General features: G+C 48.4%; 1 protein-coding gene and 1 long non-coding RNA gene across 2 annotated transcripts in view; one reads left to right on the top strand and one right to left on the bottom strand.

Annotated features, from left to right (window-relative positions):
• Positions 1 to 24,204, top strand: part of LOC128877240 (uncharacterized) — a 259,027-nt gene extending 234,823 nt beyond the window's left edge. The window contains exons 8-16 of the mRNA XM_054124383.1: positions 1,729 to 1,822; positions 6,409 to 6,606; positions 15,366 to 15,578; positions 15,760 to 17,394; positions 18,017 to 18,262; positions 18,533 to 18,988; positions 19,063 to 19,338; positions 20,082 to 20,351; positions 20,454 to 24,204. Coding sequence (XP_053980358.1) covers positions 1,729 to 1,822; positions 6,409 to 6,606; positions 15,366 to 15,578; positions 15,760 to 17,394; positions 18,017 to 18,262; positions 18,533 to 18,988; positions 19,063 to 19,338; positions 20,082 to 20,351; positions 20,454 to 20,644 — 3,579 coding nt within the window. The 3' untranslated portion in view covers positions 20,645 to 24,204. The remainder of the gene's footprint in view (positions 1 to 1,728; positions 1,823 to 6,408; positions 6,607 to 15,365; positions 15,579 to 15,759; positions 17,395 to 18,016; positions 18,263 to 18,532; positions 18,989 to 19,062; positions 19,339 to 20,081; positions 20,352 to 20,453) is intronic.
• Positions 23,506 to 24,783, bottom strand: part of LOC128877261 (uncharacterized) — an 85,581-nt gene continuing 84,303 nt past the window's right edge. Inside the window, exon 3 of the long non-coding RNA XR_008457223.1 lies at positions 23,506 to 23,643. This is a non-coding gene — a long non-coding RNA (uncharacterized LOC128877261). The remainder of the gene's footprint in view (positions 23,644 to 24,783) is intronic.

Below are 24,783 nucleotides of genomic sequence, written 5' to 3'. Positions count from 1 at the left end.
GTCGGTTCCCGTGACCACGTAGAACGGGCTACCGAGATCCCTCGAGGGTGTAGGTAGCCGCGAAATATGTTTGCTTTGCGTTACATCCCTTGGGATGATCCCGTTATAATTATGAATCTTCTTGTTGTCCAGCGAAAGAGCGTCGATCTTTCTTCGTCCCTTTCAGCGCCGTTAATCTCATCGAGATTTAGGCTAGCCCGCACCTGGAAAATATGTTTTACCAGTAGGTTTACAAATAAGATTCGATCGCGCCACTCGAAAACGCAGCTTTCGATAGTCCTTGCGGATAAAGCGGACGATGTCGGCACGTTCAGTTTTCCGCGGGAAATTCGTTGCTCGTGCAACTTGAGCCAGAAGTGTCTCATCGGGACCGTATCGACGAGATTCGTTCCCCGGTCTAGCGTGCTTTCAAACGAGTAACGACAGATTGAAATTACCATATTGGAAAGGGAACTGGACTCCTTATTTCCGTTTCCTTTAGGACGAGGAAAAAAGACCCCGAAGGGCTTCCTCTATCCAAATCGCTCGCTTCGCTTTCCCGTACGATTCTTCTCTCGCGCTGGCCTTGCGTTCTCGGGAAAATGTCTGTTTGTCCCTTTCCTCCGTTCTTTTCCTTCCTACACAACTGCGCTCTCTCGTTTTCTCCACCCTGCTTTCATCTCCCCTTTCCACCCCGAGACTGGGAGATTCATCCGATTCTCGTCCACAAAGATTTCAATCTTGTTTGGTCGAGGTATCGACACGTCCTCATCTTGCTCTCGATGTTCCCTGCAACCTGCTCCCCCTTTTCCATCGTCTGTCTCTCTCTCTCTCTGGCCGCCCCTTCCGGTCGCGAAACGTTTGCTAACCCTTGCAAGAGCGAAAGAGGATGGTCGATGTCTATATCGATCGGTCAAAACGAATCGGTTGGAAGGCTCGAAGGAAATTCCCGGTCGCTTCCGCAGGAAATTCGCGAAACGCGGGAACCCTCTGCCGATTTGCTCCCTCTATCCTGGCTCGACGATACCCTCTTCCTCGACGACCGGCGATAATCGTCGCCCTTGCCCTCGAAAGTCACGATGCACGCTGGTAGGCAGACAGGAGCAAAATACGTTGGATAAATCTTTCGAATAACGAACAAAAGTGTGTTCATTCGTCATCGGTTACTCGACAAATATTTTTCCCGTATCTGGGGGAGGGCGAAGCAACCCCCCGAAGATCTCGCGCTTCCTCCTCGGCCCCGGAAAAGACTTTTCCAGTCTATGAATATATTAAAAGCAAACAAAGCCGCTCCTCCTGTAATACTCGCCTCCTTTACTCTCCCCTCTTTTCTCGGCTCGTAGAACGTTACGTGCGCGTTTATTAAACCGGCCCGCAAACGCTTTCTTAAGCACTTTAAAGTTAAGGCTTCGTCGTTACCCTCGAAAGTCCTGACGTTCTCCTCCTTTCGTCGGATGCGGCCTTCTCTGCGCGCGACGATGAAGAGAAATTAAATTCGCGTCCATCGTGCTTTCGACGAACGAAACTTGAATAACTTGACGCCGGTTGCTTGGGAAAACGCGATCGTTGCGGAATATTGTTTATTTTCGTTTCGGTGTGCGCCGCCTCGATCTCCTCGTTGTAATTAAATATTCAGCGTAGAGCTCGCGGCGGTCCTCGATGGAAAATAGGAAGTGGCCGATGCAAAAATTCCTGTTTCTTTTATCGCCATGTACAAAATTCGATAACCACTTTTCGCATTCTTTTCAGACTGAAATATGTTCGAGCGCACTGACCGACGTCATTCACGCAGTCATCAACGGAACGGACGGTTGCTTGTTCTGCTTCGGACACGCGGGTTTGGGTAAGTTTTTGAAACTGCTAAGAACAATTACACGCGCGCGTATAGCAACATTCGTTGCGTAAATACTCGTTTGCTCGCACGAAGAGCATCGACGTTTCAAGCAAAAAGCAGGTTAAACACTTTTTCTGGATCTACGTGGTGCGTAGCGAGGGCTGACAACGTCTCCGTTCTTCTTTTCGCCGGCTTTGTTCGACAAAGTTCGACGTCCTCGTAGACAAAACGCCATTGTTTCCCTTCGAGGAACTCATCCGAGTCGAGCGTTGAAATAATTACATGAAATATGAATACCTCGAGGAATTCTCGTCGTTCTTATCGTCCTACTGCGCTCTTTTTCACGCGCTCGTCCAACGACGGGACGCAATTTGCACTTAGCGATGATGCAGGGATCGCGGAGACGCCTCGACGCTTCGCGTAAATATTGCTGTGGCGCGAACGGGCGAATCTTTTTCAAGCACAGGAAAATAGTCGGGAAAACGCGGAAAGTTTCTTGAGGTTCGCAGATCGACAGCATTTGACAGGTGAAACGCGTACGTGGTGTTGATTCTTTATTTAGACGATCTTTCTCCATCCTCAGACCGCTCGTTTGCCGTTTGCGTTTCATAGTACTCCGCGAAACCAGACGAGGAACACGGCCGGCGAGACGCGCGAGTTGTTTTACATTTTAAGTAGTGATATCGAGTTTGCATGCAAATGCATGATTATGCGAGGCAACCGAGGGGAAGGAAGGCTTTCTCGGCTGGCAATGCCGGGGGAGGAAGGAGGATGGATAGGAGGCGTGCGTTCTGCGGCCCGGGAAAATGGACGAAGAGAGAAAAGGGTCGAGAACGGAGGACGAAGAGGCGGAGTCGAAAGGAAACGAGATAATGTATGCTACTGGGACACGCTCCATCCCCTTCTCCATCTTTCGAATCTTAACGCACACCGGAGATTATCTCCACCTCGTCCCGTTTCATTTTCAATGGGAATAACTTCCGTGCTGACGGATTTACGGCGAACCCTGCGAATAGATTGATTAAACTTCGCTGTTCTGTTCGCTCGCGCACTGTATCGGCTGTGAACGACGCGAGAAATGAGACTATGAGAAAGGGTTCGAATTCCTGCCGTATCCCGAGCTCCTTACGCTTCGAGACGATCGTTAATCACGGTGGCGTCTAAGCTCAATTAACCCTTAGATGTCTCTTAGGAACCTCGTCCTCCGTCTTTCTTTCCTTTGCAACGCGTTAATTCAATTTTTGGTGATTTAAGAGTATACGGAAAGTGGTTGTGAAAATCAAACCAGCGATGGTACGAATTCGCGGCACGAAGTCGGGTGAAATTTAGCGCGAGGGAAAATCAATAAAAAGAGACGCAAGAAAGAGACACGGAAAGCACGGTAGCGGCGGGAGATAAGAGTCTACCAGGCGGAGATAAAGAAACGTGGGAGAAGAAAGACGTGGAAGGAAGCCGAACGAACTTTCATCCCCTCGCGCCACCGGCGGAGATACTTGAGGCAAGTCCGCTAGCAAACTGCTTTTGATCATCGCTACGACAACGCACTTCTCTCCCTTTCTCTTTTCCCTCTGTGTCACTCGCCCCCTTCTGTTCTCCTTTCTTTGTAACCTGACTCCCCTAACTCTTTACCTCGCCGTCTCCCTGCTGCTTTGACACGAAGAGGAGCGACGAACGCGGGACAAAAGCGGAGCAGGTCCGCGGGGCGCACCAGCGAGAAGGAAAGAAGACTCACGCACCGCGGAAACGATCGAACTTGAATGTCTCAAGACGTTGAAAAAGTATACATCGTAACTAGACCGCGAATTTGATCCATTTAAGATGTATGCTGATACAGAAAACGCAATCAGGGAGAAGAGGGAAGCACGTGTCATATTTTCAAATGAACTTCATCGTTAACCCAATTTATTTAAACAACTTTCACGGAGGGATTTTCCAAAGAATCAACGGCCGACACGAGCTAGAGAGAAACGACAGAAACGTCGCGGCACCTTTTGACAGGGATGGGATTTGTCGTACGGAAAATTATAACGGGCCACGGAGCGAGAGAGAGGCGAAGGAAGCGCTCTCTGCATGCCCCAGCCAGACAATGCGGCCTTTTGTACTTTGTAACGCGGTGCTAATTACTCTGCATCAGTCGCGGCCCTTAAGGTACGCGCTGTCGAACCCTTTCACCGCGAGAAACCACTGAGAAAGCAGATTAACCAACAAAACCTGGAGAGAAAGCGCACGCGAGCTTGTTCCCGGACTCGTAGCGGAACTTTGACATGCAAATATTCGTGATAATTACACCGACGACGATGATTCGCGCTACTTTTTTTTTAACCGTGGATGTCGCTTGATCTCGAACCCGCGGCTGAGAATTTATTTCTCGCGACGTTTCTCCTGTGAATCTCCGAAGTGTGAATTCGGGGAGCGAAACGCGATGCGATTCAGCCGGATGATAATGATTCGAGCTTGCATTCATTTGCTAGTAATTGTTTTCCTTGCGTCGAAATAATTAATTAACCTTTTCGTTTCCACTACCGAAAGAAAAAGATTTTCTTTAGTCGAAAAAGATAGAGCAAGCGGTCGAACTGTCTCTGCGAGCAACATTCAGGTTCAGCGTCCATTTGAACGTTCTTCTCGGCTGCTCGATCGCCTGGAATCGACGAGATATAAACGACCGAGGAAACACTTACGGATTCCGATTCGCGTTGCGTTGTCGCGTTCGACGAGATGGGCCACGGTTCCGCGCCTCGCGGAAAGAGGTGAACTCGAGGAGAATTCCAATCGGCGGATGCATCGGCTTTAAAGCACTCCTGCGCGTGTTTTCCGCGACTCGGTTCCCTGAGAATGTTTCTCGCCTCCTTCCGCTTCTTTTTCTGGAAGGAAAAAAAAAAAACAGGTAAAGTTCTCGCTGAATCTTTCGCGGCGTTTTCATGCATAAATCGACGACTCGTTGCCGCGATTAAGCGCAATGGTGTACATTTACGTACAAGGTGCGAAAGAAATCTTTGTCGCGGCTCTCAGAGGTGAATTTGTGCACCCGCACCGGTGGAGATTTGTTAAACGAACGTGCCTCGATATTCATTTGCGCCTCTATAGCCTGAATCAATTTAAATACATACATGGCCATGGAATGCTTGTATAGTAAACATCATTCGTGTTTCCACAACGCGAGCATACCTACGTATATTTAAATCGTACGTATTCGAACGAGCGCCCCTCTGCGCTGCGCGAGATTCGCACTCAAGATGATTTTAAGCTTTCGCGGTGGTCTCGGAATACGTAACGAGTCTCTTGAACAAATTTACGGAAACGTGACGAAACCAACCCAGTAATAAGAAACTTTTTCAATTTAATAAGAAACTGTCGAGATCAGTTCATTCGCCCAGCGTTACAGAATTCAACCGGGAGGTTAACTTCTACTCGGAATGGCCGAGATACCAGTCTTTTTCCCGGTTTCTAATTAAATAACAACATAATTCACCGTCTTACGTTCAAACAATTAAATAACGTTTAAGATTCAGCGACGGCTGCCGCTGGTTTCCCATTACTTCGTCGGTCCACGGTTCCACCCTCGGATTCTAACGCCTTTTCCTTTCAGTTTTCTTCCCTCTAACCTCTCCCGTCACTTTCTCCCTTTTCTTCGAAGAACAGACGTCATTCTATTATTTTACGATTTTAATAAGACTCGTTCGTTTCCCTGTCGATAATATTCCAGTCTACTTTTCCACTAAACACCCAAGTTTCGCACCCGAGAACGAAGTTGCGGGCCAGTTGAAAAAAAAAAATGGCCCTTTCGGTACGTTACTCTTTCCTTCGGGCAATCAATGGCAGCTGTTAATGCGCGAACGTCAACCACGCGTCAATCCCGATTACATTCATTTCATCCGTCATTGGTTGCGCCCGTGAACTTGTAATGTAACCGAATTAATCAGTTTCAATCTTGCCCTGGCTATAAATTAGATCCCCCGGTGACGGGGCTTCGTTACGCGTTGTAACTATGGTCGGGGGACGTTTATCGTGGCGGGGGTTGTGCGTCGTTCCCCCGTGGTCCGCGTTAAACAGTAAACAAATTAATTGTCGTGCTTGGCCGCAAATCGGACATCGCGATTGTTGCGTTCGACGGCGATCTGCAGATTTACCGTGGACACGAGGTGGACGAGAGGGAGGGGGTGGGGATTTTCAAAGGCAGCCGTGCGAATCGATTCACCGCGACACGTGGCCGGGAAAAGCGAGGGAAATCAATCGTAAACCCGACTGTTTGTTCCGACGTGACGATGTAATCGAGGCAAACGCTTTCACCAAACCATCCCCCCCCATTCGCCGTGTGTATAAACGTTCCAGCGAAAGAATGCAATTAATCGACAGAACTGTGACCGTTCGTTCCAACCGCTTGGCAAACAATACGCGATACCGTTGTAACGGAGATTTCCCATTTACTGGTAACCCAGTCCTGAATCCTGCGAGTTTTTCCCATCTCCTCTTTTACTTTACCAACTGTCATTGACAGAGCAAAAGAATCAATTAAAAAATTCTGTGGATGGAAAAGCGTGTCTAAAAATTTCACTTCTATTTATACGTGAATTATTAACGGGTTTTTTAAATTTCAGGCAAGTCGCACACGATGCTGGGCACGCCGGAGGCAGGGCATACGCTAGGTGCGATTCCGTGTGCGATCGCCTGGCTCTTCCGCGGAATCTCGGAGCAACGACAGAGGACAGGCGCCAGATTTAGCGTCAGGGTCAGTTGCGTGGAATTAACCGCCGGCCAACAGCAACTCAGGGACCTCCTTGCGGCGCACGCGAACGGTGAGTAAACGTGGCTACCTCTAGCGCAATTACTACAACGAGGTCGCGTAAACAAAGAACGAAGAACCATCGGCAGAGATGGAAATTCGGTTCTTCCGCGATAGTTGTCGCCTCGAGAATGAAACGTGCTGTTTCAGGAAGTCCTCGCTTCAGCATTTCTGGTCAGCGACGCGAGTTCACTGCAAACGGAATCGCGGGCAATATTCGAGCTCTAATGTCAGCCGGCGAAGAAGTTTTCTCGTTTGATCGCTCGATCGCGATAGCATCGTGTTTCCGCGCGTCGAAGAAACTTGAGTCGTAAGAAACACTTGTCCCGAGCATCATCCCCCCGGTTTTAAGAGTTCCGACTGGTTCGGAAGCTCCGCGCCCTTCCAAGACGATCTTGAAATCAGCTGCAACCCCCGAAGAGCGGAGCGTCTTAGATATATTTGCGAAGGGGTCGAAAGTTTTCCGGGCATTTCTCCTTTACGCGATAGGGTTGAAGGTACGCCGCAATTAATTCGATGCCGCGAACAATGCGGGCCAGCACAATCGTTTCGGTTTAATTGACGCCAAGTGCAGGGAACAACGCAGGGAATTATGTTGTCCCGGACATAAAGCGTCGATATACCGAATCCGGAATCTCGGTCTAATTTTCGAGGCGTCGTTCCTCTACGTTCGAGCGTTTTGGATATCTTTATGTTTCGAAGTAAAATGTCTGAAATCGCATGTTCCATCCGGTTTTACCCGCGAACTCGTTGCCTCGAGTACCAGACGAGCTTCGAAGTCTGAGGATCGGCAGGAATGGCTCGTAATAACGCAAGGAGACGCATCGGTCGGCAGCCTGGAAAAATGAAATTGTTCTTCCCATTTTTTGTTCTTTTTATTTTATATTATTTTATTTTGGACTCGCGTCCGCGAAGGATTCCGCGAGTAATATGCAGGGAGCGGTACAAGGATCGTCCTCGGTCGTCATTTGGGGTTGGTCTTCACGGACCACCTCGTCCACTCAGTGATCCGTAAAATTGAGGGGTAAGATTATTTCTCTTCTTTTTGTTTGTCTTCGAGAGCTCGTCTCCCTCGGCTAGTTTCCGTCTTTGCTCCCGTTGTTTCCAGCCTGTCGAAAAATTGCGACCAACTCGCCGGACTAATAAGAAACCGAAGGGTCGAACCTCTGCTATGATGCACTTGTAAGAACACTCGACGAGCAAGGGTCGCCAGACCACGAGAAACGATCCCATCGATTAATTAATTTGTTATCGAAGTAAACTTGCGATTGCATCTTACGTATGGCAGCATTCGTCGCTTCTCCGCAAAGTCACCCTACGCGATCTTGCATCGAACGTTAAAAAAGAAAATGAATTTCCGTATCACCACGGCGAATGAATATTTTATGGTGTTATTCCAGGAACTCCGCTAACCGAGGCTATCGTAGGAATGTATCTGCCACAGCCACGCGGTTTATGGTTTTTTTAATGTCGATCTAACGTTATTTGGTGCTTAGGTCGTTTGAAATGATCAAGCAATAGGTAGGAGCAGTCGTTAAGCTCGAACTTTACAATTAAAAAGTTACGGTGCGGTGGGCGTGTATGCATTAGTAAACAATTCACCGGCGTACAATGTAACCGTTGTTATCGCGATCGTACCGTGGGAACGATAAATGCGAAAGGGTCATAATCTCAAAGGGTTTAGAATCCGTTGTAAATTTCGCGGCTGACATTAACGCAGAAGTCGCGTGCCGTGCTGGAACGTAGCGTATTAAACTTCCGGCGTCGAACGAAACGGGACTCTTTTCGTGAGAGACTAGCCCATAAACTGGTGCCAATTTTTTGCGTACTTTGCATACTTTTTACGATGCTTTTCATTTGTATCCTGCGGTGCTTAGAATGTCACCTTGAAAGAACCTAGAAAGAAACCTCGTCGCGACTGCTTTTTATCGTTACAGGGCGCACCGTGTTGGAAGTTCCAAGAAATTCGATAATTTTCGAGATAGGAAAGAAAGACAGTTTCTATTTTTAGCTGAGAGAACGAATCAAAATTTAATTATCGTCTCTTGGGAACTTTTCCGCCTTCTCGAAGAAGTCTTACGTCGAGAGATCTATATAAATTTTTAAAGAACCGTGAAAATTTTACATTCCGAATCTGGTTCAACCTCTTAGTTCGGATGTAATAAAATATTAGAGCGCCGAACCCCTGCGAGCACTTCCCTATTTCTCTCGACAACCCCCGAATTCTACGAGCTCGACTCTGTAGTTTAACCCCCTCCGAAAATAAGACGAAAGACGCGGTGTAAATTTGTTGGCGCAGTTTCCTAGTTTCTCTCATTCGATCGAAAACGTTCGCTTCTCCCTTGGGCGAAGTTTCGCGGTGATTTCAGTTTTGAAATGCGTCCGTCGCGAATCCTGAAGGCAGTCTTAACCGGGACTCTTTCCGCCTTCCCGAAACGTTAACTAATTTCGAAACGACGCAATTAATTTTCCAGCTTATTAAATAATTAACTCGTATCCCGAGGTCTGTTTTGCCAGTGTAAGCTCTCGCCTCCCTCGCTCTCGTTTCCGACTTTCCATGTCTCCTAGCGCTGGGAACCGAAAGCCCCGTGGATGAATTTCAGCCTTTCTGCCCGGGAAACTCGATAATCCCTTCCCCCGTAATTATTTAAAGTTTTCGACGGCTCCAGTCCCGCCGCTCTAAGACCGAGCGGAAACGAAATACCGTCTTTGCGGTAATTCACTTTCCATTCCTTCCAACAACGGCCTACTTTGTCCGCCCTTTCGTTCCACAACGCTTCGTGCATTTATTTGGATTTGACTGCGATTACTTTGCCAAGAGACTTGCCTCGATTTTCGGGCGTAAATTTAGTCGCTAAAATTTACTCCTTCTTCCGAAACAATTCCTTTTTTTCTTTTTTACCATAAACGGAATCAAAGAAATCGTTCGTAATATCATTTTTCTAGAGTCTCGTCTTGTATATTTTACGATTTCATTAGAAGTTTTTCCTTCGAGAATGACACACCCCCGCCTCGCTATCCTCTTCAATTTTTTGGAACGCGTATACCGATCGCGGGACGTAAATCCATTTTTATGGCAGACGAAAGTTAAATTTAACGTCGACCGAAGTAAAATATACTACGGGACTAAGTCGAAGCGACTCGATATTTTCACGAGCGTGTTTTCGAGAAGCATCGAAGGAACGCTCGCGCTCGCGAGGACATTCGAAGAGGATCGCGCGTATCAATTTTAAGCGATCGCGTGCACTCGCATGATCTCTCGGGAGAGAAAAGTATTTTACAGAATGTTTTTCTATGCAAGTTTTCTTCTCATCGACGGCTCGTCGCGCCAATGCTATCGTTTCATATTTGATCGAGGCATAAGAGAAGAGAATAATCTTGAATATTATAGAAAAAAAACATAGCCAAGAAGCGATTCTTCTTCGGTAAAATTTTGGCCGAAAACTCGAACCGTTTGGCACATGAAGCGAATAAGAAAGGAGAGATATAAGGACGAGGATGGGGAATAATGGAAGAACGCACAAAACGTCGTAGCCGTGTCGTCACACGGGCTTTTAACGTGCGCATAAAACGCGGTCGGGAATGTTTTTCGTTTTGTTTCGCGGAATGGCTAAAAGGGTTCGAGTCGATGGAAAATCGAAGAGAGGTATTCCGTGGGTGCGCAAGAATTTTCATTCCGCTTCATTTCGCCGCCGCTATCCGCCGCGCGACTGCAAGAAAATTTCCCTTTTTCCGTCGACGATCGTTGGAACGATTATTGCCAATGATATATCGACTCTTTCGCGAACAAGGAGGAGATAGGAGTCGTTTCGCGCACTGAGAAGTTTCATTTGCAAATGCACGAGACATTTCGGGCGAAGTTTATAGTCCAGGGACGATGGTGGAATGGAACCTTCGATCGCACAAATTATTTGTTAATATCCATTTGTTTGCCGACTCGACCGAAACACTCGATCGAATAACCTCAAAGCCGCATGTTTGCGTTTCGATGCACGTGCAGAAAGTATATAGGATCGATAGAGAAGGGTTGGGGTTGCAGCCAATGGTGCATCTGCGGCCAAAACATCTCTGCCTCTACTTCCACGCGAATGCGGTATTTTATTCCATTACCGAATGCATTATTTATTCGGCTTCGCGCAACAGTTACCGCTTTATCTGATTCTACGGTTTTCGAAGGAGAACATGTTTCACCATCGATAATATTTCTTTCTTGAGTTCTACCCGATTTCTACCTTAAATTTATTTGCACGCTGTTCGTGCCGTTTTACGAGTCTTTCGATGGAGAACGCAACGTACAAGGGAAGCATTTGAATATTAAAGTTGCGGACCGTGTCGCTACATTACAACGTAGAAATGAAGAAAAAGAGACGGTAGTGCGACAGGTACATGGGAAGCTCCAATTATTATTGCGGCTTCTACTTATAATAAAGGAGTTATTCCTCGCTCCGTGGAATTCATATTCCGTACATTTCCCTCATTTCGCGTCCTTAGCATCCAACTGCATTCTCGAAGCAGATTCGTCGGTCCATCGACCCGTTAATATGCCTGTTCATTTCCTCGGAGTCCCTTTCTTTTTCCACGCGCGACTCCCTCCGACTTTCCTCGTCCCTCTTGGCGACCAGAAACGTTTACCAGGGACGGTAACTTTTACGAGGGGATACGCTCCCAGGATCTACCGTGCGGTAGGCAATTAAAGAAAACCGTCGTCTTACGTACCGGCTGGCTTCCGAAGCAAATGGTAGCGAGCAATGGTCCATGCTCGGTCTCTCCACGGTGAAAGAGGAATCGGAGGTCATTTTGTTAACGACAGCTTTCCTCACTTCGTCACTTGGAAATTTAATGACGCGAGGCATTTCCGTGCGTTTCGGCTGGCAAGTAGATTGTTGGTTTACGGTGGCAATCATTTTAAATATGTCGTGAAAGCGTAGTACCGTCTGCGTACGAACCTGGAAATTGAAACTAGACTACGAAACCACTTTAATTTCGAAACGGTTTCTTCGTGCGTTAATGTTCACCAATTATTCGAAGCGAACGCCTTTCGTCTACGTTGGAGATCAACAGTAGTCTTAATTTGAAAATCGCGAAATAGAGTTCGTGCCTCGAGCCGAAACACAGAGAAGACGAAGAAAAGTGGAAACATCGCGAACCCGAACGAACCGCTAGGAATAAACGGCGGAAGCACCGGGAGATTCTTATGAAAGAATAACACGCCAAGTTAATTCTAATGGCCGTTGCGTGGATTAACAAGATGGCGCGGAGCGTTGCGCTAGAGATTATCCTCGCTCCTCTTTTTGCAAGATCTCGCACGGGTATGCCTCCGTTTGCGGAAACTTGCAGCGAACGGCGAATCGCGAAGACCGAGCAAGAACGTCTTCACGCGTGTGTTTAAGAAATTCGGCTCGCGTATTCGCCTTAATTAAAGCGTGCTCCTTGCCTGACGCTGAAACTAGAGGCTCTCGGGAAAGCAGCCATAATAATCGCATAAAAATGGCCATCGAAGGGGACGCTGGAACAAGCAATAAGTCGTGATATTAAATTAAAGACAGTTCGAATAAAAAGTACCTAGGAATTTATACCCTCGAGGCGTATAAATAAAGTTAACAGCTAAATGAGCATTCCCTATGCGTATTACGGACTGAAATGATTTATAGAAAACTTTTTCGTTCCCTCTGTCCCCGTGGTAACGGGGAAAAAACGCGAAACGTGGCCGCGCGCTTCTCTCTACGGATTCTCGAGTTATAGCACAGACGGAACCGACTTTTACGACGGACGACAGATATTCACAGCCGCTTATTACGAGCTTTTCCGGGATCTCGACGACCCACGACCTTCTCTGCGGTCTTCGTTGGGTCGCCTTAGTACCTGTAGCGACCCTCCACCCTCTCGCGAGACGACGACCTAGTGGTCCTCACTGGGTACACTTATTTCGGAGAACATTCAGGATGTCTGCCACCACAGTACCGACTGTTTCTATCTGAAAAGGTCGAGCTATCCCCGTGACGAAAATTGTCGAAATTCATTAAGTAAAAATATCTTGGGAAACGTTTATTTTCCACAGAAAATTGTTGTTGAAAATGGTTGTCGTCACGCGCGGATGAAAGTGGCAATGGCCGGTCGATCGTCGTCGTGTGAATTATAGGGAAAAGCTGTTTCTCGCTGAGAAGCCATTATCGATTCCCTCGGAATCAAATTACTCCTTCCGGTGTGTCCGATCCACCGCTGATACGACGACCAATGATTATCGCGATCCAGCTTGTCGCCAGCGATAAAAAAACAACGACGGAGAAGCTGGAAAATTGAAGCTCGAGTTTGACCTTTTTGTGCAGGAAGGAGATGAAGATAATTGAGCGAAGGCGATACTTAACTCGACGTTGATTCGCGGATTTTTTTCAGAAAGTATCTCTTCTTGGAAGTTTCCCAGATCGGTCGTTCACTTTCGACTACTTCGCCGTTCGTGTAATTTTATTAGATTATCGCGACAGATACTTAACGATCTCATCCATCGTAGATCTTTCGCGAACTAAAAATAGCAGAATGTCCCAGGAAATACTGTCCATTCCGCAACTTTTATTTATTAGAAGTCGAACCGTACCTCGGATATGTATGGCGTCGATATATCTTTCGCATTCCCGTGTCCCTGGGTGTATCCACATCGAGTACCCGCCGTTTGGATATTTTTAGTCCCCGTAACGGTCCTCTGTTGGTACTAAAATTCCATGTCTATCCTAAAGGACGCGGAGCGTTACGATTTCGGATAGTCTACGAGACATTTGGGAAAGCCGGTAGGCCGGCTGCATCCCCGGTCATTCGAAAAAACGGAAACAGATTTTTTTTAGTACCCTCCGACGGGCTCACCCTCGTGGGACGAGATTGGCCGCCCGCGTAGTATTCGAAACGCGTCGAAAAACGATTTATCCGGCCCAGTGGCGTTTCGACCCCTGCGCGAGATGCCACCGCGGGAGCACGCCAACCGTACGGAGACCGGATCGTTCCTCGAGCAGCGTCCATTACGCGTCCATATATCGGCGAATTCTTCTCGCGAAGGATCGTTTTTTTTATTTCAACGTGGACGTCCCGTCGCCTCCATCGCCGTTTCGAGGCTATGCCACGCGGCGCAGATGCCGACAATATTACTCTCACTCTGGTCCCTTTTATGGATATTGCCACGCCTCGTGTCGCATTTATACACCCGCGCCCAACGTGTGCGTGAACATTATTTTGCGTTCGTTAGATTCTCCTGTCTCGGATTCGTCTTCCAAGTTCCCTTCGACCGAACACGCGTCTCGAATTATTTCTGGGGCCGAACCGCAGAACGGCAGAACTTACTCCGTGTAAATCCGGTGTTCCACGGAACGTTAGAAACTGTCATAAAATCGTAATAGATAGCGTACGTTGCAGCTCCTCGAGCAACTACTAACTGGAATCAAGTATCGGCGATGTCCTCGGTACTCCGTCCTTTACGACGTCGGTAGCGACGCTATACGAAAGCAAAGCCCGCGTCTCGCGGGGCAGTAAAACGCTAATTGGCAATTTACGAAGGGTATTATCTAAACGTCGCATCGCCTTAAACTACGCTCCGCGATCGTATCCGTTGGTGACGATAGACGCAGAGGAGGGACTGCAAATTTATCGACCGTTTCAATTACCGCTAATTCGGTAGAATTTTCAATCGCTGCCGGTTATATCTTTGTAATTTAGTCATGGCAAGAGCCATCCCGGATTCAATGCTTGCAGTTCCTGTATACATATACTGCATTTATATAAAGAAAATTCTTTTAAGAAAGCACAGAAATTCTCGAGCGATTTGTCGAGGATATTTTCGCCAACGTCCTCGGATATTCGGTACCTGCGACAGAATTTTTCCAATCTCAGCTGGTTTATCGAAGAACAAGGAATCTCGGGGCTGAGAACGGCCAGCATTTTTATGTTTCTCGCGTCTCCCATCGATAGACATGTAATAACGATCGTTGTCTTCGAATATTCTTTCCTCGTCGTCGTTTCGTCTCGAAAGCATTTTCCATGGTGTGGACAATATGTCACCAACGGGAGGCTGTACATAAAATACGCGGACGCTGGTTTACGAGCCGATCAGATGGTGCGAGTATTATTACGGTTCGAAAGCCGTTCGCGCGTGTGCGAGGGCGAACAATAAAATTCTGTTCCCCGGAAGGTTCGCAGGTTTCTTAATCTTTCCGTAATCCTCGAACGACTTCCTTCTTTCTCACATTCTGGCGTTTGATCTTCCTCGTTTTTGTGCGAAATATGCTTGACCTTCCAAAGAGTGCATCGTAACGAGAACAAGCGCGATTATCCGCGCGCACGTATAATCCAAGACCAGACGAGGCTGTGACGGTGCTTTTACGTTGATCACAGTTTGCAACTGCGTTCCTCATTACGTTAATTATTCGCATACAAGCATACACGCACCAGTCAGCGATAGTCCGCGATATCTCCCATTGTGTATCTTTCGATGTTTTACCGACGTCGTAATTCATCTTGAGAGCGCACCGCTGATGTTCCGCAACTGGGCGTGGCCCATTTACGATCCTGATGACCGACCACCTGCGCGATCGTGTCCTTCCCTCGATGGATATTATTTTTCCATGAAATGATCGGATCGAATGACGAGTTGGAAAATGAACGTGATTTACGCGTCTTATGTTGAACTCAGATTCGAGATTAGGGCATTTGCTTGGTATAGCCAGTCACGTCCAACCTTAATGCGGCAGTTATCGGCGTTAACGTGACTTGGTGTGACTCCTTGTTCGCCAGATTCCGAGCAGTCGCCAGCCGTGTACTTGAGGGACGATCCATTGTTCGGCAGTCTGCAACTGCAGCAACACAGCGAGCTTCGTGCACCAACCGCGGAGCGTGCTGCCTTCTACTTGGATGCTGCGGTCGCCGGCAGACAAAGAGAGGACGGCGACGCTCACATGCTTTACACTCTTCACGTCTATCAATACAGCGTCGCCGGCAAGGGAGCAGGTAAGCTTGCAACTTCTTTCTTATAATCCTTGCTCGTTAAGGTCAACGAAGAAAATGTCCTTTTCAACGAGATTCTTTAGTCAGCGAGGCTTCGTTCCCGGAGCCAAAAGTGGATAGGCCGAGCTAATTAATTCCCGGAGCAGACGGCGAATACATTTCTCGAATATTCTTAATTCCGCAGTTGCTGGCGGCAGGAGCAGACTCCACTTAATGGACCTCGGCAATTCGGATCGCGGCAAGTCGTCGGGCGGCATCCCCTTATCAGGCTTAGGTAATATCTTGCTCGCCATCTTCAACGGCCAGAAGCATCTGCCGTACAAGGAGCACAAGCTAACCCAATTACTGAAGGAGTGTCTCGGCTCGTTGACGTGTCACGCCGCGATGATCGCCCACGTGTCCCCGAACGCTCAGCATTACACGGAGACGTTAACGACCGTGCAACTGGCCTCCAGGATCCATCGGATGAGGCGAAGGAAGATCAAATTCGTTGGCGGTGGGACACAGGGAACCGGAAGCGGCGGGAGTTCGGGGGAGGAAGCGGCGAGGCAGAACAGCGAGTGCGACCCCAGCTCTAGCGATCTGTCCGCGGATACTGTGATCTACGTTGGCCCAAGTACCGACGATGCTACCGACGGCGAGCATCCACCCGTTTATATACCGAGCCTAAACTCTGGCGACAATCGTTGCGCCATGGGGAAGGCTTTGCGGGGTTCGGCGGCAGAGAAACCAAGCAAGGTCCCAGAAGAGCGTAGTCCGGCGCACAAGTCGACGAAAGCGGTGAAAGCGTTGACGCAGACTGCTTCGAAGCAGACCTCCCCGGCGCACACGGCGACTCCAAAGGCCAGTCCAGCTAGGAAATCTACTTCGACAAAAGTATCGAAGGCGAACGATTCCCCTGGCAGCAAGATGATACCTGTCGCGGCGTCTACCGGCGGTTCGGACGAGCAATGGATAGACGGTCCTAGGATCTCCAAGTCGAAGGTTGCGGAGGCCAGGCACATGCTGAAGGATTCGCATCACAAAAGGGAGACCTGGATAGACGGCCCCATGCAGCTCACTGGCCCGCCCACCTTGCAGATGCACGCTCAGCAACAACATTCCTCCGGATACGGGTTCATGGACAGCCACAAGAAAAGCATGATCAGGAAGTGGGTGGAGAATCAGTCGTCTCAGATACAAAGGAACAAGCACGCTGTTTCCAGGATCGAGTCCTCGAAGATGACCGGCCAATCGTCACAGTTCAAGGAGCTGACGACGTTCAAGACCTGCGGGGGCATGGACGACGACGACACGTCGTTATCCACGGCGGAAAGCGATAGTTTGAAGGCGAACGAGATCGAGGACATCACCGAGAAGCTAGGCGTCAAGTTGAATCTGCTGAACGTCAAATCCAACACGGATTCCGGCTTGGACTTGACGGCCAGCCCGGTTATGGACGACAGCGTGGACAAAGGGAAGTTAGACTTGCAGGAGGACGAGGACGACGACGAGGAAATCGTCGTTCCGCCTCCGTTACCCCTTATCGAACCACTGAGCAATGGCGTCAGCAGGGAAGTGTCCATGGAGAGTTTGAATCTTTCGCACAAAGACATCGTGCTACCGTCTAGGCACTCTTTGTCTTCCGAGGACGAGATCCTAGAGATCGTCGAGGTCGAGGACTTGGAACCCGTCCCGATGCAGGACTCCTGTCTTCAGGTCACGGAGGAAGACATCGCGTTGTGCATGGGAGAGAATCCGTTACCCGAGAGCGATCAGGAGGAACATCCCTTGAGAATTCTCAGTCAGGAGAACCTCACCGTTGTCTCGACGTTTACCGGTAAGTAAACCGACTTGTTTGGTAAAATTTTGCGTCGATGATACGCGTCGGTTGATTTTGGTTGAAGCAATCAATCAGCGTTTTCGGCGGCTCGCTCGAATCCGAACTCTATCGTTCCTCGATAACGCTGACTGGAGAACTCGACTTCAAACGTAGATTGTAGCAAAGCATTGGAAGCAGGAAATATTCAGGGTTCTCTTGGACAGTTTTTCGTGACGTTTATAGCGCATCCTGTTCCGTGACGCGGACCAACCTGTCATTCTCCTTTCCTCTTCGTTCCAAGTGCACTCGAGTGACTGCCTTCGGAGATTGTTCCCCCGGAAAGCCGGTTCTTAGATCCTTCGGGCTCGGTAATAGCGCGCCCGATGGAAAACAATCGCGTCGTAAGGGAGAGAGAGACAGACAGGGATTGCGACCAGGCGAGGGAAAGAGACAAAGAGTGGAAGTGGTTCGATATAATTACTCGTCGATACTTTCCGTCTTGGAGCTTTGATCGACGGAGACAGCTTCTCGGTTAAACGTCCTCCCTCTCCTTTCCTTCTTGTTTGTCCACTTCTTTCGTCCTTGACGAAGAAACATCCGGAGACATGGGCAAAAGGTAAAAAAATTTGTCCATTTCCAGACTCGATGTCGGTGATGTCGGACACGGAACGCTACAGACCTCAGTATCCGCCTCCGGGTTGCGCGGGGGTGCTGCCGAGGCCGTACTTCGACCACGAGGACTTCCTGGAACAAGAAACCAGGCACAAGTTCGACCAGTTGGCGCGCCTCCACGAATTGTACCAGAGCAAACTCGCGCTCGCCAATGTCTCCAACTCCGTGACCTACCAGAGGGAGAACTCGAACGTGAACGTTAGAGATGTTCCATGTAAGTTTCCACTTTGGCTTAGTTGGCTAGAGGAACTCGTAGAAACGGAAGTGCGATACGGTATTCCTTGAGGTACGAGCAATGGTTCCTTTTCTTTTATCAAACCGTTTTCACCGACTACGCTCGAGTTGATCGTGTCCTGTAGGCTACGTTTTTGCTATTATCCCTTTCTTGTTGTGGTTTAGAAATTTAGCCGTAAACAAATTGCCATAGTTAGCCAACCACCGTTGGTTTACAACTCGTATAACATTAACGCAGGACAAATTCCAGCTGCCGCCGTCTTCCGTCCGCCGTCGCGCTGTCAGTCCTTGTCCCTGTCGGACGTGATGTTCAACGACAATGCGAGTAATCATGGCAGCATCTACAGCGAGCCCGCGTACATCGCTGGGAAATCCGATCAGGAAAAGTTCTGCGACAACTGTCGTCAAAGCATGACGAGACCAGCGACCGCCTCCTATTGGTACCCGAACAGCATGGCGCACATAGCCAGCCCCAGGAGGTACTGCGGCAAGTTGGGCGATTGTAACATCTCTAGTCTGAGGCATCCTGACGGTGCCTCGAACCCCAATCTCAAAGAGGAAGTGGAGAGGCTACCTGGAAACGGAGCCTCGGGCTCGGATCCCGAGGAGGAGTACGTCGAGGCGAAGAAACTGTTCACCGCGGCCGAGAGACCCGAGAGGACCGTCACCGGGAAGTCGGACATCGAGGAGGATATCAAAATACAAGGTACGTTTGCGTACTCTCGATCGCGTTATCTACAGACTTCCGAGCAAAATCATCACGCGAACTTTATCTTCCAGCGACCGTCCCGCTGCAACTGTCAATTCCATCGCCAGCGCCTTCCTCGGGTCGAATGCAACGCAAGATGACCAGTCTTGGTTCTTCGTTGGGTCTGAACAAGGAGGGCTATGATTCCGGTGCCGATTCCACGCCAAGAGCTGCGAAACTATCTCCAGCTACGTTGTCCAGGCATCGCGCCGAAAGTTCTGGCTACGACAGCATCGTCAGGGACAGCGAGACCAGCAGCATCGCGAGCGATTCCTCGAGACAGACCAGCGCCCTTCAGGAGCACCAAGGTAGCCGACATTCTTCCCGTGTCTCGACGCATATTTCTGGCAGATCGAGAAACGCTCTGAATCGAAAGCAAACAACGCCCATTCGGCGGAAATCGAAGTTTGAGGAAACGTTCCAATTAGCGGCTGAAATAATTAAATTGATAATTAAGTTTTCGCGCGATCGATCAGCATCGACGTTGGTTCACCGAAGACGCTCGAGATTACATTCAATACGGAAGCTTCGCGCGATCCTTTTTACACATTTTAATCGGATGTTCTTTTCACTCCCCTCCTTCGATCTCGCAGTTAACGGGAATGCAATTATCAACATCGTCGGTGATGCATGTCGTTGATACGGCTTGCGAATTGCTACGATTAGTCTGCGGATCCGGCGCGTTCCGACGAGACGAAACTTTTTCGGCTGATACTAAGGCTATCCTTTCTTTAATAACAGCGATGAGGAAAATCTCTCACGAGATGCAATTAATAAGTCGCATCGATTTTCGATTCTTCCCTATAGAGTAATGCATGTCTGGAATCTTGCAACTGCAACACTTGCAATTAGTAGAACCAAGTAGAAAGTCGACGATAGTCCGAATGACCATATTCGTCTATGGTGGAGCTGTCTAGAGATGTAAACAAATAGCTCGACCCCAGCCCCGTGCAAACCATGTGTAAACCCTCTAAAATGGTCCCTCCGTACGGTGGTTCTCCTCAGGTGGCGCGCTGGGGGTTCTAACCTCGACGTTGTGCGGGTGTTTCAGCGGTGGAACAACGGGTGGCAGGGTGCGGGCTCCGGTCACGGGCCCAGTGCCGGGCCCGTCTGCCACAGGCGCCGTCCGTGGTGCCGGGGATACTCGCGTACACAAGCGAGGACGTGGACATCCTGGACAGGCGCGCGCAGTTGCGCTCGGATCCACGTGGCACGATGTCCAGGATACTCAACCTGCGACTACGCCAGCGCCTTCTTAGGCTCGAACTGCGTAACGCCAAGAAGCGCTTGATGGTGCCCGACACCCGCTGGAGCTACGATCGTGAGTCTCTTTCCTTCTATTCGTTTTAGCGTTAAGAATAATTTACCTCTAACGTTTGCCAGACAAATTATAATCGCGCGAACCACTATTTCCTGATTGCAGTTCACGTAGAAAACTGTATGGACTGGCGCGATCCGTCGTTCTTGGAAGCCCTCGAGGCGGAGACCTGCATTCTGCAGAAACGAGTAGAGGCCTGCAAGAGCCACGTCCTGTTGGTCACTTGCTTCGACTCCTGTCCCCGGCAGCAGTGCACACGCCGGATGGATCCGATGTCTGGAATTCGGATCACCTAACCTAGACTCGGATCAGCGTGCTCGACCGCGTGCTGATCGCGAGAAAAATCGAACGAATCGCCAATACGATTTAGAAACGAGACGAGCGAGGTCGCTGATGATGGGAGATGAGAGAAACGATAGGAGTAATCGGTGTCACGATGTCGCTCGACTCCGTCCAATAGTTGTTAAAATGACATAGTTATATCGTCGTCATCGTCGGCGTACGTCGTCGCTATTGTTACACGTGTAATCGATAATAAAAGGAAGCTTTCGCTCTTTTTCGCGAGGGAAGCGTCGTTCTCGCGTGTTCTGGCGCATCGTTCGCGTCGACGGGGTGTTCTGGTTTCGAGCGTTAACAATTTCAAAAGTTTTAGTCAGGGAAAATACAGAGAGAAGTAAATCGGTTTGTTTTTTTTAAAACGACAACCCAGGATGCTTCTTAAACAGCTCAAACACGCAGAGAATTACCGGAGGTTTGTTTACTCACAGGTTTGATCGATCGTCCGTCTCCCCGATCTTTTTCTTTCTAAAGACAATTAATCAAACCTCCGATAGCCAGAGGTGGGTAAAATTATATTCCACAGATAGAAAACGAATAAAAACAACATAGAGCTATTTATCCGCGAGATTTATCACGTCGAATTGAGTCCGAATAAATTTGATTAAATCAATAACGTATAGAAATCTGTTTGGTTTATAATTTATACTCGTTATCTGAATTACAATTTTATCCATCTTTGCGAGAAACCTCGACCTCGTACGAGCCATTTTAGAAATCGTCTCGGCCGTTTCATTGCGTTCCGATGGTCGTGTAAGGGAACCGTGTACGTTACGATTGTTTCCAGTGAGAGATGTTGAGCGATGTTACGATTGTTGGCTGAGAACTAACGTAGAACGCGACGCGGTCCGGTGACTCGCGGGCCGCACACGTCGAGTACTTGTTGACTTAAATAAATTAGCATACGAGTTGGTGCTGCATTTTTTTTTATCTTTTGTGTGCTGATCACGCGTCGGTGTCACTTCTTAGGTAAATTAACCGAGTGATCGGCCCGTTGGGCCTGACTCGGAGCGGGCAAATGAGACGCGACTTCCGACACTAACGACCGTTTCTGGTCGAAAGTCGTCGAGTCAAGGTACCAGAACCACGACCAAGAAGGGTAGGATAATTCGCCGTGTTAGAAACAGGCGATCGACAAAAATTAGAGTACCGACGTGCCGTGCACGACTCTATCGATGAAGGATCGAAGCATCGCGATAATAGTGCAAAAGAGCGGTACGAAAAACGACGAAAGAAAGCACGTACAATTAGACCTTCGTCGTAGGGGATGAATTTCCCGACCCTCGACTGACGATTCGGGACCGAAATTCGATAAAAAAAAAAAAAGACTCTTTTGAACCTCGTCGAATTTAAATAAATTGATCGGAAAGCTGGTATCGATAGAAATAGACTCAGCTCCGCGGACGCGTAGCTGAATGATGACACGGTATGTCGAACCGATTCGAGCGAACGTAACACGAGAGAAAAAATACTTATGGAACAAAGACATCACCGATTGCCAAGAAAAAAAAATATAAAATAAAAAACACGAATTTAATATTAAGACCAAAAGGGGACGAAGGAAAAAAAGAGTCGATGAAACGCGTCGTAACATTATTTAGTGCACGCACATTAACTCAAGATATTATCGTAGCTTTAATCGTTATCAACAGTTACCGCACTTCGTAGGGCTCTGTAATTCACTTAGGGAGAAGACGAGCGATGAGATTGAGAGCGAGAGTGAGAGAAAGTGCGAACGATGGAACGATACCGATTCGAAGAGTAACCGAGGAGACGCCTAAACAGAGAGAGAGAGAGTTACTTTTCGATAGTAAGACGTATTCATAATTCGTAAAAAGGTTCGTGTTCGGTATACAAGAGCGGTCTCTGGCAAATGGAGAACGCTCCGCGAGCCTGGAGAGACGAAGAACGAGCGATGTTGTGTATATACGCGCATGCCTGTGTACGAGACAGAGAGAAAAAGATGATGCCGGGACGAAAGGAACGGGAGAAGAGAGCGTGCACGGGTTTAAACGTGAGAATCACGCTTCGAGAAGACGTGGGTGTAGAGAGAGTGGGGAGAAAAGGAGTCGGAGAGAATGAAAATAGACGGGATGAAAATAAATCGGGGATGGCGGTAATGCGCAGCAGAAATAGAGAGCTTCCAGCGTTCTGATGCGAAGCTTGGCGAGACGGGGGACCGATATCGATGAAAACCACCCGTCTTTCTGGTCGAGTTGCATTCGTTCTGTGCGCAACGTATCGCAGCTATAGATGGCACAACGAAAGATCGATGATCCCAGGTTAAGCGGAATATGGTAGAGCGTCTAGGTAGAATGTGAAGTAATTTTTGTTGTTAGTAACAGTTTTCGCAGAGATTTTTAGAGGCTACGGACGTAACAATTTTTCGCTCAATAATTTATGCAACGAGGCACATACAGCAATACAGTCGACATGGTTACGCCCTGCGACAGTTTGTACAATCTCAGCACGTGTATCGTTCAAGTAATTGTATCGTCTACGACTGTTATCGTACGAAGAATCGTTACGTCGATGGCGTGCCAGACGCATGTCTGGCGATTCAGACTGACCACGTTCGCGGAACAGAATCGTGCAATTCGCGAGTGCGCTTAACGAGCAGCATTGCTAATCCCGGTTATTCCAGAGGACCGTTCTCGATGCTGCCGGAGCTAACGATATAAACCGAGTTTCCTGTATCGTTGTCCGTTGTTAAAGGAACCCGTACGATATTCGTCCGTGTTTTAGACTGTTCCTTACCTGCCACTGCCGACTATGTCGTGTGTTCACCCTCGGAACCATCGTCCGTCGCGATGTTCGGGGTTCCTCCTTCCCTTCCGGTTGATTTCAGTTCGAACTAGTCGAACAGCATTCTTAAGACTGGCGATACTCTTCTTCCCTGTCGACGGCATCCAGAAGCCACTTTCCACGAAGATGCCCAAGAACGTCGAAGGACGTCGCTCTGGAATCAGAGATGGGCAAAATTCTTATCTAAGTATCTATAATAATTTGAATTATAGATCGAAGACACTTCGCGATAAACAAGTAGAAGTATAGCTGTCCAGTAAACCTCGTAAATAAATCTTTACATGTCAGTCCTTTTAGTCGTTCGTTATTCGTAAGAAATTTTGTCCATCTCTGTCTGAGACAAAGCATCCCACGGATACGTTCGATGTTACGTCTAGATTCTTCCGAAAACATTCGCATTCCTTTCCCCTGTATCCTTTCTCCTTCTTGATTTCCGTACGAGTTGAAAGGGTCGCCGTGAGCGCCGTCACTCCGTCTACCGTGGATACAAATTAGCAACGATTAACGAATATTAGCGTCACAGTAAGTTATCGATTAAGAAGTAACCGACCTTCGCGATCCCGCTGAAAGAAAAGCGTATAGACAAACACACACGACAAGACAGAACGTACCACACACAAGCGTCTACTGTACCATAGTACTTGTATTATATTTATATTTTATATGTACAGATTAGTCACGTAATTTCTTGTAATAAAGATCAATTTACAACGTGCACGAAGCGAGCAGCTTTCGGTGTGCCGGCTTATCCCATCCGCTACAATTCCCGTCTTGAATTCCGTTCTAAGGAGACGCAACAAAAACGAGGCACGAGAGAGGGACAAATGCCGCGGAAGAATTCCTCGGACAATTTATCGAGACGTTCTAGAACCGCGCCAGACAGTGTAGACGCCGTATGTAGGTCCACCTCCGTTTGATCGCGTCTGGGCGTCGTTTCGCGACACGGATTCGCGTGTTGCAGCACTGCTACGAATTCTGTTGAAAAATTCTGTTCAGAAATTCTGTTCGCTCTTCGCGAATAACGATCCGTCGAGTATCTCATTGAGCCGAAGAGCGAACATAGCGAATGTTAGCGCAACTCGAGGAACTGTTTCGCTACCTAAAAATAACGATCTACGTTAATCTGCTGATGATCTTGTTTAAAGGGAAAATGAGCAACGAGCACGAAGGCTCGACTGCGCTGGTGTAATTGCAAGAAAACAAATGGTCGAGATTGAATGCAGCGACGCAGGTAAGGACGCGACTGTAATTAGACGCGAAACAACGGGCCACGGAAGTGCGCTAACGATGCGGA

This window comes from Hylaeus volcanicus, chromosome 5, assembly GCF_026283585.1.
Source record: "Hylaeus volcanicus isolate JK05 chromosome 5, UHH_iyHylVolc1.0_haploid, whole genome shotgun sequence".
Taxonomy (NCBI): Eukaryota; Metazoa; Arthropoda; class Insecta; order Hymenoptera; family Colletidae; genus Hylaeus; species Hylaeus volcanicus.
The sequence above is the reverse complement of the archived record's forward strand: the minus strand, read 5'-3'. Positions and strand labels throughout refer to the sequence as shown.